The 18161-nt window shown below is 56.2% G+C and overlaps 1 protein-coding gene across 1 annotated transcript in view; it reads left to right on the top strand.

The window, feature by feature from the left end:
- The window catches only part of COL5A1 (collagen type V alpha 1 chain), a 207313-nt gene that overhangs the window by 115952 nt on the left and 73200 nt on the right, over positions 1–18161 (top strand). The window contains 10 exon segments of the mRNA XM_033238619.1: positions 840–893; positions 3395–3448; positions 5549–5593; positions 7714–7767; positions 8487–8531; positions 9032–9085; positions 9342–9386; positions 10422–10475; positions 15280–15324; positions 17434–17487. Coding sequence (XP_033094510.1) covers positions 840–893; positions 3395–3448; positions 5549–5593; positions 7714–7767; positions 8487–8531; positions 9032–9085; positions 9342–9386; positions 10422–10475; positions 15280–15324; positions 17434–17487 — 504 coding nt within the window.

Here is an 18161-nt window from a genome sequence, read left to right as displayed (position 1 = left end):
TAGGCCATGGGGGACAGGGGAGATACTGACCTTCTATGAAGCATGCACCTTGGGACAGCAGCTGTGATTTGGGGATTGAAGACCGGGTCACCAAAAAAATGCCAGGGCTCAACTACACCTGTTCCCTCTTAATGGGCGTGGATGAACTCTGAAGTGCATCGTATCAGTCCCGAGTTAGTGAGGTGGTCTGGGGTGACAGGAGGAAACGCAGTCTGGTTGACTGTATCTCAAAAGACCATGGTCTTCTTTCAACAACATGACCAAAAGCCTAAAATGTCCCATCGTTGACATCACCCCACATTGGTGTGCACACCCATGAGACAGGGCCCTGTTCCCGGGCTCCAGGGCATGCAGAAGAGGGGTCGGCCAGAGAGCCAGGATACCTGAGGGTAGCTAGTGCTGGCCCGTCCGCCAATGGGTACGTGTACCTCCTGCGCGTGGGCAGCCCTTTGGCACTGTGGATGCAGTGATGAGCGGACACATGGGGACCCTCTCCTGGGGCCTCCCTGGGGTGGGGGAGATCAGCAGCAGACACTCACACACACAGGACACTGCGGCGGTCACCAAAGTACTGCGTGACTAAGGGTCCATCAGGGCTTGCGGCGTGGGACTCGGGGACGAAAGCCATCTCTCCGTTTGCAGCCCGTGTTGGTGTTTGCAGGGGAAGAGGCTGGGATGGTAGATGCAACGTGGGGGCCTATGGGGAGAGGGCTGGCCAGTGGGGTTCAGGGTGCATAGATGCTGCGTGAAACATGGTCCAAGGCGGGACGGCCATCACATCACGGGCTGTCCGTGTGTGCAGGGTGGCCTCTGAGGCAGCCTTTCTGTCCTTTTTGCAGGGCGACCGGGGTTTCGATGGCCTGGCTGGGTTGCCGGGCGAGAAGGGCCACAGGGTGAGTATTTACTCTGCGAGAGATGGGCATGATGATGGGCAGCAGAGGTGTCTCTTGGGAGGTCCTTCTCCTTCCAGGCAGCCTCAGATTTCCTATGGGGTCAGGTCTCCGCCATTCCAACAGTCACTATGCAAACCTCACGGGAGTCAGCAAATGGCAGTGAGTCCCCAAATGATGTCTTTGTTGATGGGTGACCAGCCCGAAGGAACTGGAGCTCTTATCTATCTGCAGCTTGTGACAAGTGAGCCAGACGGGCCTACCCACCTGAGGGGCGTGAAGGGAGCAGGGAAGGAGCCCTTCCTTTTAGAGATCTGTTTAATGGAGTCCTTGAACATTTCAGGGAATCCAAGCAGCTGCCATTTCAGGGGCGGCCAAGGACACTTTGCAAAATTAAAGTGGTGGTCCCAGGGGTCGGGGACAATCTCAAGTGGCCATGAGGAGACCAGGTCACCACAAACTGCCAGGTGTCTACCTGTTCCCTGTTAATGGGCATGGATGAACTTGAACATGTGTCCTGTGAGCCCCGAGCTAGTGCAGGGACCTGGGGATCTTCCTGGCTGTGCCATTTCCTTGTGGTTGTTGGAGAACATAGATGCAGTAGCTTTGGATAAACGGCAACAGCCAAGCCCCTTGAATCTTCTTGCATCTGTCTCAATAGACTGTGGTCTTCTTTCAACAACAACATGATGGAAAGCCTACAATCTCACGCCTGTTGAGGAGGCGTGGTGGGGAAGGCCCGTCCTGGCCACCCGCCCTGCTTTCTCAGTCCATTTGGGGGCCTGACACGAGTGCTTTTCACAGCTTGTCAGATGTTCCTTCTCTGACCTGCTTTCTTTGAAGTAGATTTCTTTGATGGCTCCTTTATATTTTAGCACATCAAGGACATACAGGCACATATGTGCGTGCACACGCTCACACACGCACACACATGCATACCCATCCACATACCCCCACATGCATACACACACGCACACACACCCATACATGCACACACATGCATATACAGACCCCCACGTGCACACACACCCATACACACACCCATACACACACATACATAAATACCCACACCCCCGACACGCATACACGCATGCACACCACCCACATGCATACACACCCACACCCCCCCCACACACACGCATGCATACACACACACCACACACACATGCATACCCACACACATACACACATGCACACCACCTCCATACACACACACACATGTGCACACACAAGCATACACAGGTGCACAGGCTCCACACATATCCACATTGACACACACATGCACACATACATGCACATGTGCACACACCCCACACATGCACACATACCCACACATGCACACTCATACCCCCACACTGACACACGCACACACGCTGCATACATGTGTACACATCCACACACATTGTACATGCACACACACGTACACACATGCACACCTATACACACATATGCACCCCCACCCCACCACATGCACACAGGCATACGCGTGCACACCCCCCACATACCCCCGCACACTCTACCCACACACGTGCACTCACATACACACATGCACGCACACCCACACACGCACTCATGCACACACGCATACATACCCACACCCCTCCACATGCATACACATATGCACACCACCCCCACACACATACACACGTGCACACCACCCACACACATGCATACACATGTGCACAGGTGCCACACATACCCACACTCACATCCACATGCACACATACATGCACATGTGCACACACCCCACACATGCACATACCCCCACGCATGCACACTCATACTCCACACCCCAACATGCACACACATACATGCTGCACACACATACATACCCACACACATACATGCACACACACATGCACACCTACACACACATATGCCCCCCATGCCCCCACATGCACACATACATGTGCAAACACCCCACATACCCCTGCACACTCCACCCACACACGTGCACTCACATGCACCCACACACACGCACGCACCCACACATCCACCCACACCCCACCGCTCTGTCGATTGTGCCCGTAAGCACGGCCCGCTGCCCTCCATGATGCCTTGAGAAGGGGCTTGGCTATTGCCATTTATCCAAAGCTGCTGCATCTGTGTTCTCCAACAACCACATGGAAACAGCACGGCCACGAAGGCCGTCCCTGACTCAGCTCCAGCCCTTTTGCATGACTGATGAGCACATAGTGAGCACCCACTGCGTGTGCGCTCTGAGGCTGCCCACGTGGGTGGCCCTGCCTGGCCCCGCAGGGTGCTCAGTCCAGCACCCTCCTATCTTCAGGCCATCGTGGCGAGATTCAGGTGAGAGTCTGCAGCCTGCATTAGCCCAGCCGAGGCACACGTGATCTCCTAAGGAACCTTCCCCCATTTTGGAAGGGCCTTTTGGGAGCTTGGGAATCTTACTGTCAGAAGTAGAGAAAAACAGAGTGTGGACCTTGGACAAGCCCTGCATGACCTGCTCAGGAGAGGCTGACGAGGACCCTTTCCCTTCCTAGGGTGACCCTGGTCCTTCCGGCCCGCCAGGACCTCCGGGAGACGACGGAGAGAGGGTAGGTATTCTGCTGTCCCTCCGACTGCTCCCGCCTGCCCTGCTTCTCAGTGATTTGGGCAGGAAAACCGCGGAAGAGAGGCCCATGGTGTGGGATTGGCCTGCTGCATGTGGAGGGCCAGCTGGGAGAGGGCAGAGGAGGATTCCCAGTGGGCAAAGTGATTGATCAGATGCCAAGAGGCTGCGGGGCATGGGAGAGACCCTGACTGTAATGTTTAGTTACTCTATTGGCCCTGCCGGTGGACGTTTCGTTACTCTATTGGCCCTGCCGGTGGACGTTTCGTTACTCTATTGGCCCTGCCGGTGGACGTTTCGTTACTCTATTGGCCCTGCCGGTGGACGTCTAGTTACTCTATTGGCCCTGCTGGTGGACGTTTAGTTACTCTATTGGTTCTGCCAGTGGACGGAGCCCAGGGCCACCTGTCAGTTCTCGCTGCGGGAGACAGGTGCCCTGAACCCCACCGGGAGGAAAGGTGGCCAGAGAGTTTACTGAGCTCGGCGTCTCTGCTTATCTCGTCCAGATGAGGAGTTAGCTGGAGGCATGCGGGTGGCAGAAAGCTGAGATTGGGGGAGCAGAGGAGGGCGGGGGGATTGGAATAACCCTCTGTGGGCCTGGAGGTAGGGAGGCAAGTGGCTGTGGCCGTGGGGCTGGAGCATGGGAGGGAACTGTTCCCCAGCATGGGCGCACAGGCTGGGGTCTGGTATCTGCCATGCCGTCTTCGTGTGTGGAGGCGAAGCGTGATCTCTAGGCCACAGCACAGTGGGACTGGGGCATGGGATGTACGAGGTTGTGAGTTTCTAAGCTCCTCCCTGCAGGCACCGCAGTCACTCAGACACCTTCTTTGTGTGTAAGGGGTGTTTAGGGGAAAGGCTTTAAGGAGCCCTGGAGGGTGAGAAAGAGGAGCGGCTCCAGGAGCATTTCTGTCTCACCAGCTTTCAGGCTGACGTGGTCGGGGCACCTGCTCCTGTCTGGGCCTCAGCACAGTCTGCTGTAAGATGAGGAAGGAGAGAGGGACCCTTCTAGATGTCAGTGCCTCTTGATTGAGAGGACGTGTGTGTGTGTGCATATGTGTGGCTGTGTGCACGTGTATGTGCAGGGAGTGTGCATGTACCTGTGTGCCTGCATGCAGACATGGCTGTGTGTGCACGTGTGTGTGTGTGTGGACAAGCATGTGTGCATGGCTGCATACGCACGTGCATGCACAGGGTGTGTGTGTGTTTACAAGTGTGCATATGGCTGTGTGTGTGTGTGCATGCATATAGTGTGTGTGTATAAGCATGTGTGTATGGCTGTGTATGCACGTGCATGCACAGGGTGTGTGGTGTGTGTATGGACAAGCGTGTGTGTATGCACCTGCATGCACAGGGTCTATGTGTGTGTTGACAAGTGTGTGTGTATGGCTGTGTATGCGTGTGCATGCATGGGTGTGTGTGTGCACAAGCCTGTGAGCACGGCTGTGTATGCATGTGCACACACAGGGTCTGTGTGTGCATGTGTGTGTAGGCATGTGCAGGCAGGCTGTGTGTGAGCATGTGTGCTTGCATGCGTGAGGCAGGTGGGAAGGTGCAGTGGTGCTTTGGCGAGGGGCAGCGTTTGCAGGCAGCCCATGGGTGTGAAATGGTGGAGCCAGGGAGGTACTCCCTTCTGCAGCCAGGAGGAAGCCTCTTCTTGCTTTACTTTCCAAGCTGCTTAGGACCCCAGGGGGGACACCTGGTTCCCCAGAGGGTGGCCCAGGGGATCTTGTGATTCTCCCCTAATGTTCTGCCCCAGAGTCTGTCATTCGTGAAGGTCACCAAATCCTTTCAATTAGATGATCTTTCTGCCCAGTCTTTCCCTCTGGAGAGCTGTGGTATGTGAGCTCCTGAGCCGGCATCTCAGAGCCTTCAGGCTTCACCTGCAGGCCTCACCTGCAGCGTCTGCACACCTAGCAGCTCGCTGGGAGCGAGGACATTCCAGGCCTTCCCGGCTGGTACCAGGGCTGGTAAACCTGGCATATGTGAAGCAGCCCCAAGCCAGAGAACCCTTGTGCCCCACTGAGGGGAAACTGGTGTCCAGGCTAACAGCTTGTTCCTCTAACCTTGCCTTTTTTCTCCTCTGCAGGGTGATGACGGAGAAGTCGGGCCCAGGGGGCTGCCTGGGGAGCCCGTAAGTCTGTGGGCTGAGTGGGATGGTGGGGGCTCAGTGTGGAGAAAGGCTTTGTCCAAGGCTCCTGCTGGAGCAGGATCTGGAATCAGCCAAGAGCTTAGAGGAGAGAGGGCTCGACCTGAGAACAGACGGACCCGGACATTTCCCAGGGAAACCAAAGAGAGGAGGCGCAGGCGAGGCTGGCTGGCAACCCCAGGAGGAAGTCTAAGCCACCTACAGGAGCAAGCACGGCCCTCAAGAGTTGTTGTGGGGGTCCAGGGGCAGTGTGGTGGGGTCTAGGGGCATCGTGGGGAGTCAGGGGGCAGTACGTGGGGTCCATGGGCATTGTGGAGGGTCTGAGGGCATCATGGTGGGGTCTGGGGTCAGTGTGGGGTGTCTGAGGGCATTGGGGGTTCCAGGGACAACATGGTGGGGTCCAGAGGCATCATTGGGAGGGTCCGGGGTCAGCATGGGTGGGAACAAGGGCACTGTGGGGGGAGTCGGAGAGCATTGTGGGGGGTCTGAGAGCATTGTGGGGAGTCTAGGGGCAACATGGTGGGGTTCAGTGGCATTATGGGGCATCTGAGGGCATTGTAGGGGGTCTGAGAGCATTGTCGGGGGACTGAGAGCATGGTGGGGGGTCCGAGAGCATGTGGGGGTGTCTAGGGGCAATATGGTGGGGTTCAGTGGCATCATGGGCCCAAGGGCATTGTGAGGGGTCTGAGAGAGCATTGTGGGGGGTCTAGGGTCAACATGGTGGGGTTCAGTGGCATTATGGGGGATCTGAGGGCATTGTGGGGGTCAGGCGGCAGCCTGGGGGTTCAAGGGCATTGTGGGGGATTTGAGTGCATTGTCAGGGGTCCCAGGGCAGCACAGTGGCATCAGGGGCATCGTGGCAGGGGCGGGGTTCACACACCTGAGTCAGCCCGAGCTTGGGCCTGTTTCAGTGGCCGTCCTTCCAGAGGCAGATCCCTCCAGCAGACTGCCCCAGCCCTGGGCATGGGAAAGCTCTTCCCTAAGCGGACATATATTTGGGCCCAGAGCAAATGTCCTGACTGAGAGGACATTCATTACTATTCATTTGCTGTTGCTTTAAAGCATCTCTTTTCTCGTAGCCAAGTCAGCCCGGCTGCGTGCATTGGGTGGTGCTAATTGATGAGAAATATCGCAGGCACTGCGTAGAGGAGGCAGTGGTCGGCGCCTGCAGACTCATTTGGGACTAAATTATACCCCAGATGTCTGATTAGCCTCTAAGGAGAATTCATCAACTCCACTCTCTCCTTAACACACGTCCAAGCAATACCTTCTGGGCTGTTAGCTTCCAAGAAACGTTGCTACCACTAGGTATTAAAATAACGAAGGAAGCATTTAACAGGCAATGAGCGGGGGAAGGATCTCTCTTCTACAGAATCTGAAAAGGTTCTGTCCAAATTAAGAGCACTTGAAGTCCACGTATCTGGGGTGAAGGCTCCGTAATTCCCCGCGGGTGGCAGGCAGTGCTCCCGGAATCTCCCTCCACCTGCGGTAAGCGGGAACTGTTCTGCACGCGCCCTGGCTCACCAGGGAGGGCGTGCCAACTCTTGACCAGAGTAGCGTCCTGGAAAAGATCTGTACCCCATGCCTCCTTCCGCACGTTCAGTCGTGGGGTTCCCACCGGGGACTAGTTTCGCCTGACGCCTTCCTGCCCGCACCCTCGGACCCTGTGATATCACAAAAACAGTCGTATGTCGCTGCGGAGGGGAATTTGAGAGTGAGCTGATCATGGGGATGGGGCGCAAGGGCTCCATGCGGTGGAATGTAATTGCGTGGTGATTCTTGGGGGGAGCGTCTGTGCCCCCAGCAAGTGTCACAGGAGCCGGTCAGCTTGAAAACCCTCCTTTCCCTGAGGGTGCCCCATGGTGTCCTCTCTGAGTTCCCAGCAATTCCAGACACCTGCCCTTGGTTCCCAGCACCAGGGTGGGGTGGAGGGAGGCGGCACAGCAGGCTGGGAGGGAGTCTGGACCTCGCTGCTGGGAGGCCAGGAGGCCTGAGTCACCAACTGGGGTTCTGGGTGGAGTCAAGGCCAAGCGGGCATAGGGGACAGAGAGGAGGGCTGGGATTTCTGCCCGAGTTTAAAACCTATTTTCCCTTTCCTCTTACAGGGGCCACGTGGTCTGCTTGGGCCGAAGGGGCCTCCAGGTCCTCCTGGACCTCCCGTAAGTCCTATCGCCACTCTGCTTGTCTGCCCCCATCTTGGCCTTTGAGACCCCACCTCCCAGCCGGTGGCCACTTGGGCACAGGGACAGGAAGTCTGTGCTGGCCCCTCTGACACCTGCCTGCTGCCAGTGTGAGGCATGAGTGGGACACTGACGTTCAGACGCTGTAGACACGGTCCCAGCAAGTGTGGCCTCGCAGGTGGAGGCCCGAGGCTGCTGGCCTCACAGCTCCGCTTCACCTCGGCTGCACTTAACTCCTGACAGCCAGCGTATGCTATTTCAGTTATAAGCAGAAACCCAGGATGTCACATTTCTTCCCTGCTAGAAAGAATTTCCAGCAGCTTCTGTGAACATTCTGGAAGGAGGCTGAAGCCCTTGATGCCAGTGGGGCTGTGTCTTGGTGGGCAGCTTCCCCAGGGCCAGGCCTGCCCGCTTCAGCCTTCCCAGCCCCATGACCTGGTGTTCTAGAACCTGAGGCCTGCCCCGTGGAATGCAGGGGCCTGGCAGCTCAGTTAACCTTTAGCTGAGGGTTACCGGGGCTGACCAGTGGACCTCTGGGAAGGGATTTGGAGTCAGGTCTTTTCCTTCCCCAGACAGCATCCGTCCTCTGATTCTTTGTAGGACGGGCATCTGAGCTGAGTTGAGTGGGATTTTCCTTTTGAGTACTGTGAGTTCTTTCGCATTCAGTTACATATTTTTCTTCTTAAAATCGCACGCAGGGTGTAACGGGTATGGACGGCCAGCCGGGGCCGAAAGGAAATGTGGTAAGTCCCTGGGATCCCGTGGCCTGGCTTCCGGGGCATTTTACCTGGGCACACTCCTTGCCCCGCTAGGGAGGTCCATCGCTGTCCACCTCAGCTGGGAACGTGAAGGGCAGGTTGCAGACCCTCTTCTGTGGCGCCCACCCTCCAGTGGCGAGTGGCACCCGGAGACTAGCATGACGTGGTGACTTGGGAGTTTTCTGCCCGATAAATCATTTCTGGTCCGTTCCTCTCATGTGTTCCTTCCTGGACGGATGTCTGGGTGTATTTGCATAAACGAGTTAGTGCTCACTCCATCAGAGTTAACCTCCACAGCCTCAGAGGCGCCTGGTCCTGGTGCTGATCTCTGTGGTGGGACTTGGACGCCTTTCCCTTCCCCCTGGCATCAGGCAGTGGGGAGCAGTTTGAAAGGATGGGAGGCCAGTGAGGGGGCACACGACACCCAGGGAACGGGGTCCAGTTCCCAGAGCCCCCTTCAGTGCCTTTGCTTTTGTCTCCTGTAGGGTCCCCAGGGAGAGCCTGGCCCCCCAGGACAGCAGGGTAATCCGGGTGCCCAGGTAAGTGAGCCCGGGAGAGGCAGCTCACGGGGATCCGGCCGTGGGAGGCACATGTCTTCAGCCCTGAGCCCTGGGAGGGAGTGGCGAGCTCTGTCCCTGCCAAGTTGCAGCCCCTCCTCTTATCTGGAGGGAGACTAGGACCTGGGTTGGTGCCTGGATGAGGGAGACATCAATGAGAAGATGGGCGGATGGCAGGGCAGGATTCTGAGTCAATCAGCGCCCTCACCTTCCCTTTCTGGCTCTTTCTCCCTCCTAGGGTCTTCCAGGCCCCCAGGGTGCAATTGGTCCTCCAGGAGAAAAGGTAGGTGGGCCTGGGCTGTGTTGCGGACCACTGCCTGCCTGCAGTTGAACTCCCTGGCCTGCCCCGAGAGGACCCCTGGTATCCACCAGCTCTCAATGTATATCTTGGTGCTCCCAAGAGACGCCAAAGCTCAGAGTGCCAAGAACTGGGCCAGAAGCATGAGGAGAATCTTGGATCCGTGTCTCACTGATTCATACATTTATTCACTCATTCATTCTCTAGTATGTACAGGGGTTGCTGGATTTAGCAAGGAACAAAAATACAGGCCATGCAGTTAAATTTGAACTATTGTGTATCTGAAATTCAAATTTAACTGTGCATCTTGTTTTGTTGTTGTTTATTTTGGTTTAGTTTAGTTTCACTAAATTTGGCAACCTGACTGTATCTCCAGAGCCTACTGTGTCCTAGGCCCTGGAACGAGAGCTGGAAGCACTTGCCCTTCTAGAGCTTGTCGGTTAACCAGGCACAAGATAGTTCAGGTAGCTTAAAGCGCCTTGGTTGCCACCAGCAAAAACACCTCCAAGGCGGTGGTTCTGAGTGCATGACAATCCCCGGGGTGGCCTGAGAAACACAGAGGGCCGGGCTGCTTCTGGGCCTGGGACCTTCCAGGAGCTGGTGTTTATGGGATGCTGAGGCTGTGGGCCTTACACGGCGGGATGGCCTGCCCCGCCCTGGGGTGCTTGTGTGAACAGACCCGGGAGGACAGGGTGGTGGGAGCACTTGAAGAAGGCACAGCACTGTAAGAGCAGCGGAGGCCGGACGATGCCCTCCTGGGCCCCAGCATGCAGCAGGTGGATGTGGAGAAGAATGGGGGCACTTGGTGGGCTGATTCTGTTCCTACAGCAAAACCTGAAGGTGCTCAGAACGGTGGAGCTGCCCCCGGGTGCTACTGTGGCTACATGCCTCACAAACGGGGACCCAGTGCCTCTGACCACACTTCTCAGCAAATGCTGTGTGGGCAGAAATGTTGAAAAGTAACCTTGGGGGCCTACAGAGAGGTCAGGTGAGCCTCACGGAGTCTCTGGTTTGTTCTAGGGTCCCTTGGGTAAACCAGGCCTTCCAGGAATGCCCGGTGCTGACGGACCCCCGGTGAGTAGCCCTGCCCACCTCATCCCTGCATACTCTCCCCACCTCCTCCCTGCATACTCTCCCCACTCCTCCCTGCATACTCTCCCCACCTCCTCCCTGCATACTCTCCCCACCTCCTCCCTGCATACTCTCCCCACCTCCTCCCTGCATACTCTCCCCACCTCCTCCTGCATACTCTCCCCACCTCCTCCCTGCATACTCTCCCCACCTCCTCCCTGCATACTCTCCCCACCTCCTCCCTGCGTACTCTCCCCACCTCCTCCCTGCGTACTCTCCCCACCTCATCCCTGCGTACTCTCCCCACCTCCTCCCTGCGGATAGGGGTTGTGGGCCCAGGCTCTTTGGGGTTGTTGGCCGGCACTGACTCATTCTGGCTCTGTTGATGAAGACCCATTTGGTCTCCAGCTTGACTGCTGGGTCATTCTTGCGTTTGGACACCCTTAGCATCATGTGTTTTAATCACCGAGCGGTGATTGCACGAGTAGGAATATTAGCTCTTTATTAGGGTGTGCTGATTAATTACCGAAGTCAGGCCTGCGTGCTGAGCCGTGAGGAGGGCTGGGCCGGGCTCCAGGCCATCGCTTGCATCCCCAGGGTTGGAAGCGAAGAGGCAGGGTACGTGGTGTGTATTTTTAGTGTTCACGCACTGAGAAGGGAGGTGGTGAGCAAACGCGTTTGCAATGTGTGCAGGCACAGCTGTGGAGTCAAATTAGATTCCGCCTGGAAATAGCGAGCTGGTGACAAATCCAATCTGTGGCTAAGCTGTGTGGAGGGCGTAGGTGTGAGGAAGTAGAGCACACTCAGAATGTGTACGTGCGTGCGTGCACACGTGCATGTACACGAGTGTGAGCTGATTTGCACCCACCACCCTCTGTAAGTGCCTGCTGCGGTTTTGGTTTTGATTATTCAGTTAATGCTGAGTCTATTTCACAGACGAGATTAGCAGAATTAATTATTGAAGACACAGTGTGCTGTATGGTTTTAATAACACTGTTGAAAACTAAACCAGGAAGTTAAATATGTTGACGATTATCGGTGACTGCTCACCACGCAGCATCCCTCAGGCTGAGTCAGTCGGCCCAGTGACTCCCACATCACAAACTGCCCTTTCTTGATCAGAACAAGCAGAGTGGAGCCTTCTCATCCCCACGTGGGCAGCTGTAGGGCCCCGTGGTCACCTGGCCACATGGGAGTCTGCGTACTGAGCAGTTCATCTTTTCCAATGTGTTATTTGTGTCCTTTAATTTACGTTTCATCACCCTGTCTAATTATCAAAGCGGCACATCTTGTTATAGAAAATTAGGAAAATAAATACAATTACAGTAAATTATAGCCACCTTTGATCTCATCTCCTGATGTAGCCATTGACAGCGGGTGGACGTGTGTCCCTTCCAGCCTTTTTTTCTGTTCCCGTGCTGCTGGCTGTGATGTCCATGGAGTATGGGCCGCAATCTGTGGGGAGGGCAGCTGGGCCCAGAGCCCTGCAGGGAGGAGGGGACCTGGGTGTGACGTGGGCTGTACCCCTCTTTCCTTCTGCGGGGAGAAGGGGGGCCTAGGTGTGAAGGGGGCCGCACCTCACCTTCCTGACAAGATCATTCGCTCAGCCCTTAGCTGACCTAACTTGTTCTCTCTGGAATTCCCTTCCCCATGTTGAAACATCCAAAGAATTGGGGTCCCTAAAGAGCCTGCAGTTTCCTTTTATATTCTTTGGGGGAAAGAAGGGCCTTTAAGATGTCCCTTCCCCGGCCCGAATTTAAACCTTAAAATGTGAGCGTAGGTGGACCCCATTCGCATGAAGGTGCGTCGAACAAAAGGAAGCCATGGGCAGGCCCAAAGACAGCCCCAGCCATCTCACACGAATCTGGAGGAAAGAAAAGATTTTTAGAAATTCTCCTTTACAAAGGCAGCACATTGAGGGTAAACCCTACAGAGAGAGTTCTCTTTTTTTCTTGCTTTGGTTTTGGTTTCAAAGAAAGGAAGACTGACTTAAAATCCATCAAGAAGTATGAGGTGCTTCAGAGCAGACTCGATACCTTGAAATATGTTGTTGAATAATTCCTGATAGCACACGCTGGGGAAATGGTTAAGTGAATTATGGCTCAGTGGAATATATTCCTGATACCATACGCTGGGGAAATGGTTAAGTGAATTATGGCTCAGTGGAATATTACAGAGCCAGTAAGAATTGAATTTAGACAAATACTCCGTGACATGAGAAAATGCTCACAATGTAATATTAAATTAAAAATGATCTACCATGCCAATGGCACATGCATATATGCAGAGACAACGGATGATTCTATCATACAATTAGCCACAGCCACTCCGCGCAGTGAGGTGATGAAGGATTTTAATTCCTCTTCCACTTGCCTAATTGTCTAAGATGAACATACATTACTTTTTAAATCAGAACATATCAGATACAAATAATGTAAGCTTTATTATTTTCCCATTACAGAAGCACTGCTCATTATAGAATACTGGGAAACGCACACAAGGAGAAAGAAAGGGGCAGAAAAATCAGTCATGGTTATCTTGTGACGTTTCCTTTCTGCCTTTTCCTGTTCACACATGTTTAATGAGGGAGCTTTGTGCTTCCCCCCACTGCCTACTCCCATTCTCTATCTGTAACTGAAAATATACCTAAAGGAATTTGGCCTGGATGGGAATGGAGGCCACCATGATGCTGGCCGCTAACTCTGCGTGGCGCTCCCTGGGTGGGCGCAGTCCTGAGCACTTTGCAAACGCTCTGTGCGTCTCTGCAGCAGCGCTGTGTGCAGTTGTGCTGTTATCTCCAGCCTGGAACTGAGGAAATGACCACGTGGAGAGCCCTGGGGGCTTCCTCGAGCAGCCGTGGCTGGGTGTGCCCAGTCCAGAGCCAAGCTCTTGGCCCCCCTGCAGATCCACCCACCAGGTCCTTCACAGAAAGGTGTCTGTGCTTGATAGAAACTGTAATAAAGGGCCACAAAGAACCCCTCCTGGCCACCCTGGTCCAGGACGCCCTCCCGTTGGCTCTGTCCAGGTCCAGCCCGGCCACCGTGAGGAGCTGGCGCGATGAGCCTTGTTTCTGGAAGGCTGTGTTGTGGCCAAGCATGTCCCCTCCTGGCTGGAGCAGCGGATGGGGTCCCGCAGGTGCCTGGACTTCCTCAAAGCCTCCCTCAAGGGGAACTTTGCACCCTCCCACTCACTTGCTAGAATAGCTGTCTGCAAAGACATCAAGTCCAACTGGATGGCTAATAAAAATTTAAAAGTCACATACAAACCATTTAATTCAGGTGACGAGACTTGGGTCTTCTGAATGCTACTGTGTCTAGAGAGAGTCTCAGATCATCGTTAGCCCACTCAAGGTAGAAGAGCATCTCGCCACCCTCTCATGTGACACCTGAGGAAGCGGGAGGCCCAGAGAGGGCAAGTGACCTGCCCAAGCTCACACAGCAGGTTGAGTGTATTCAGGAGTAGAACCAGACCCCGCCCTGCCGGCCTGCTCGCCACCCCACCTGGCCTCTTTCCTGGAATCCTTGTTGGTGGAACTGCATTTCCACACAGTGAACATTGATGATCTTTCTGTTTTTATCCTGGACATTTGGCTCACTGATTCTGAGCTCACAGGCATTAAACCGAGTGACCCGTTTGGGTTGGAAGGTCAGAGAAACCTGCATTCCTAGAAATGGAATTAGTACAGGCCCAGGCAGGCAGGAGCCACAGGTCCTTCCTAGGGCCTTGGCTGGGCACCTGTCGCGTGGGGCACAGGTCCTCACCTTCGCTCAGCTCCCCTCCATCCCCGAGGCCAGGTGGAGACCCCAGGGTGTGGGTCTCAAATGAGGCACCTGTTTGAAGACTTATGGATGTGCTGGGACCCCTCAGTCAAGTTACATGCCTTACCCTCCACCCTGCGTGCCTTACCCTCCAGCCTACGCACCTTACCCTCCAGCCCGCATGCCTTACCCTCCACGCCCTGCGCGCCTTAGCCTCCAGCCCGCGTGCCTTACCCTCCACCCCGCGCACCTTACCCTCCACGCCCCGCGCGCCTTACCCCCACGCCCCGCGCGCCTTACCCCCACGCCCCGCACACCTTAGCCTCCACCCCGCGCGCCTTACCCTCCACCCCGCAGAGCCTTGCCCTCCACCCCACGCATCTTGCCCTCCACCCCGTGCGCCTTAGCCCTCCACCCTGCGCGCCTTAGCCCTCCACCCTGCGCGCCTTAGCCCTCCACCCTGCGCGCCTTAGCCCTCCACCCCGCACCAACCTTGCTTTGCTTTTGGTTCCCCAACAATCAGAGATTCCGAGGTTTGCAGACAGCTCAGCAGTTGCTAGTCCAGGAAGCAGGGATGCCAGGAACCTGGTCCCAGCTTGTTAGTATGCAGATTCATCTTGTTAGGTGACCTGGGGAAGAGGCCCTTGTTGGCCCTGTCCCTACTCATGGGTCGCTGGTCTGTGGACCTGTACCACAGGGCGGGGCTGGCTCTGGCCGGGTCAGGAGCCACCGTGCAGGTCACCTGTGCACTTGGGGGTTGCTGCACACTCCCCAAGTCGCTCTGACCGTGGCCGGGGTCGGGCCAGGGTCAGGCTTATTGTTTCCATTTTGCAGATGAAGCAGTCGAGGTTCAGGGCCTGGTGGAGGCCCGGGGAGGCCGGGCTGTGCTTGGCTGCCTGTCCGGCTGCTTCAACTTCTGGTGCTCTTGGTTTTCCTGGGGAGGGAGGGAAATGGGCTCCATGATCATGGATGCTACGCAGGGAGGGGAAGCGAGGGAGGTTGCTTTCTGGAGTGGTGCTGACTAATTAAGGCTTCTTCTTTTGTGACAGGGACACCCTGGCAAAGAAGGCCCTCCAGGAGAGAAAGGAGGTCAGGTGGGTGCTCGCTGCGCCCTCCTACCCTTCAGCATTCAGGCAGGGTGGGTCCAGGTGCTCTGGGCTCAGCCTCTGCTCAGGGACGCCCAACTTGGAAAGGAAGGAGCCGGGGACACTCAGACCTTCCTCAGGTGTCTCCACCAAGGGACCCAGCCTAGGGGGGACACAGGCCTTTTCTCTGAGAAGCGGGGCATCCGTCTGGGTCACTGCCCCTCACCGCACCCTCCAGTTGCTGTCCATGACCAGATCGGGTGCCCAATGCCAGATCGGGTGCCCATGACCAGATTGGATGCCCGTGACCAGATCAGGTGCCCATGACCAGATCGGGTGCCCATGACCGGATCAGGTGCCCATGACCAGATCGGGTGCGGGCAGCAGGGCAGCGTCTCAGTGTTCAGCTCTGGCCTTGAATCTGCACAAGCTGGGTGACCTTTGAGTTTTAGGGAGATGCTGCTATCAACGGGGACAGACTGCCAGGTGATGCCAGTGCCAGGGATGGGATCTTTCTACGGATGCCTGTGTCCGGCACTGTGAGCGGCTCATGGTTCCTCCAGCGGGGCCTGCTGGGCCTGCGAGCGTCCCATGCAGCGCATTCACAGCGCCTTCTCTCCACTGTGATTCATGACAAAGCTGCTGGGCTGCAAGTGCCTCTGTGGGAAGAGCCTCCAGACGGGAGGAGCAGACAGCAGGGACTACTGTTGCTGTCCTGGTGTGCCCCAACCTTTGTTCACCCCAAGACCACTTGTGTGTTGAAACCGCACACTGAGCTCATGGTCATCGGGAGCCTGGGGCTGAGGGCGGAGGCCCACCTGCACCAGGGTTCCAGAGGCCCCATTCGTCACAGGCTCTGGGATCGGGCCTGACTAACATTTATCTCTTGAAGCAGGGCCTGTATAGGCAAGATGGGGTCTGGGGCTTGGTCCCAGCGCCCCCTGCCAAGGGTGTAGTGGGCCAGGACTGACCCTCCAGGGCAGCAGAGCTAGCGCCAGTCCTCTCAGGGTTTCCATTTCCAGTGCCAGGCCTGCTTGGCAGTGGCACTTCTCCAACGTGCCGCCTCTGAGACCCAGCAGGGTCTGAGATTCGCCACTTCTGTCCTGCTTCCTCTCCTGAAAGTCACAGCAGCCACTGGGGTGAACCCTCCCCTCGGCCCTTGGCTTCTGTTCACCATGAGAGACCCTATTCCTGCTGCCTCCAGTGGGTCGTTTACCAACCATCCTCCCTGGGCACAGCCTCTTATCATCAGAGGTGGAGGCAGCACCTGGGGCCACCAGAGCTTGCACAGCACCCGGAACTGGTGCTGACCGGCGGTTGGCACATGGAGCCCACAGCACAGGCCCGCTGTTCCGAGAGCTGGCTTTTCAGCTGGGACGAGAGGCATTCATTTACCTCTTGGGACTTCCTGAGTTCCTCTATGTGCCAGGCATCCTGTTAGCGATGGGATACAGCAGGGAGCAGGCACTCCGGGGCCGGGTCTCAGAACTGCAGCCTTGCAGAGGAGGCCACCAAGCCTATCCTGTTTAGGAGCTCCAGCTGCTGCCATGACACCATGTGGAAAGGGGGCTGGGAGGGAGGCGGTGGGAGCCGTTCGTCATGCCTGTGTCTTGGGCTGGGGCAGGCAGGGCTGGATGCCCACCCCCGTGAGCTCTAGATGAGCATCAGCGAGGCCCTCGGCTGCTGGAGGATGTCTCTTCCCTGTCTAGCAGTCTTGACCCTTCTCCCAGCCAGAAGCACTCCTGATTTATTTCAAGGTCCTGAGGCTGGGGATGCATTTCTTTAGGGACAATGCTCCTTGCAGAGCTCCAAAGCTGGTCTTTTATCATCTCACCGTTCCCCCAGCCTATCCCTTATTTCCCTGACTGTCGGGTGAGGCCAGCGTCTGCTTCACCTCTGTGTCCCGCTCAGCATGAGACACAGCCACACCTCCACCATCAGTGCAGGCTGGGAACACCTGTGTGAGTCTCCCATGGGGAGCCTGTCTAAAGGCTCTGACCTGGGATGTTCGCCCTGCTCTCAGCAGGAGGGCTATGCCAGAACTCTGGAATTTCCTGATGTTCCCCAGGCACCTCCACACTGGCACGGGGCTAACGGTCTTTTTCTCTTTGGTTTTAGGGTCCACCTGGCCCCCAGGGTCCAATCGGCTACCCAGGTCCTCGAGGAGTCAAGGTGAGAGAGACTCATGCCACTCCAGGTCATCCCGGAGGTCAGGGTTGGGACTGCGGGCCTTGGCGTGGCTGGTTGGAGGGAATTCTCTGTGGTTTAATGTCCCTGCTATTCAAACTGGAGTAGCCCAGTCCTCCCAGTCACTTATGTGGATGCTAGGTCTCAGGACAGCGGGCCTGAGCAGGCGAGGGTGTGACCAGCTGGAGTCAGGAGGGCTGATACGGAGCGTGGGACAGTCTGCAGTCTGTGGTGATGAAGCCAGGTGCGCGCTGGCAGCCATCTTTGAGGACGGGGCACGTCCTGTTGCTTCTTGCCTCTTTTATTGTGGCCATTTGTCAGGCTTCTGCCACTCTCCTCATAGACAGCAGATCCCGGCTGAGGCCAAGAGCCTGGCCTCTTTCCTGGGGAAGCTCAGAAACATTTCTTCCCAGACATTTGCACATTCCGAATGAGAAAGAGAGTCTGTCTCCACTGATAGCATCTGGGCGGGCCAGCCCTGTCGCAAGGCGGAGTTCATGGGAGCTGTCCGTTTATTCCCAATGAATTGTGTTTCTGCCATGAAGGGCTCTGACAACCTCGTTACATGGGACGCACGGCTCCAGAACAATATCCCAGACACAGGTGCCCTCCGTCACAGCCCAGCTAACTGTGTTTGCTCTGAGCTGGATAATGCAATC

Source organism: Trachypithecus francoisi, unplaced genomic scaffold (assembly GCF_009764315.1).
Source record: "Trachypithecus francoisi isolate TF-2019V2 unplaced genomic scaffold, Tfra_2.0 Lachesis_group16, whole genome shotgun sequence".
NCBI lineage: Eukaryota > Metazoa > Chordata > Mammalia > Primates > Cercopithecidae > Trachypithecus > Trachypithecus francoisi.
This window is presented reverse-complemented; position numbering and strand designations above follow the sequence as displayed.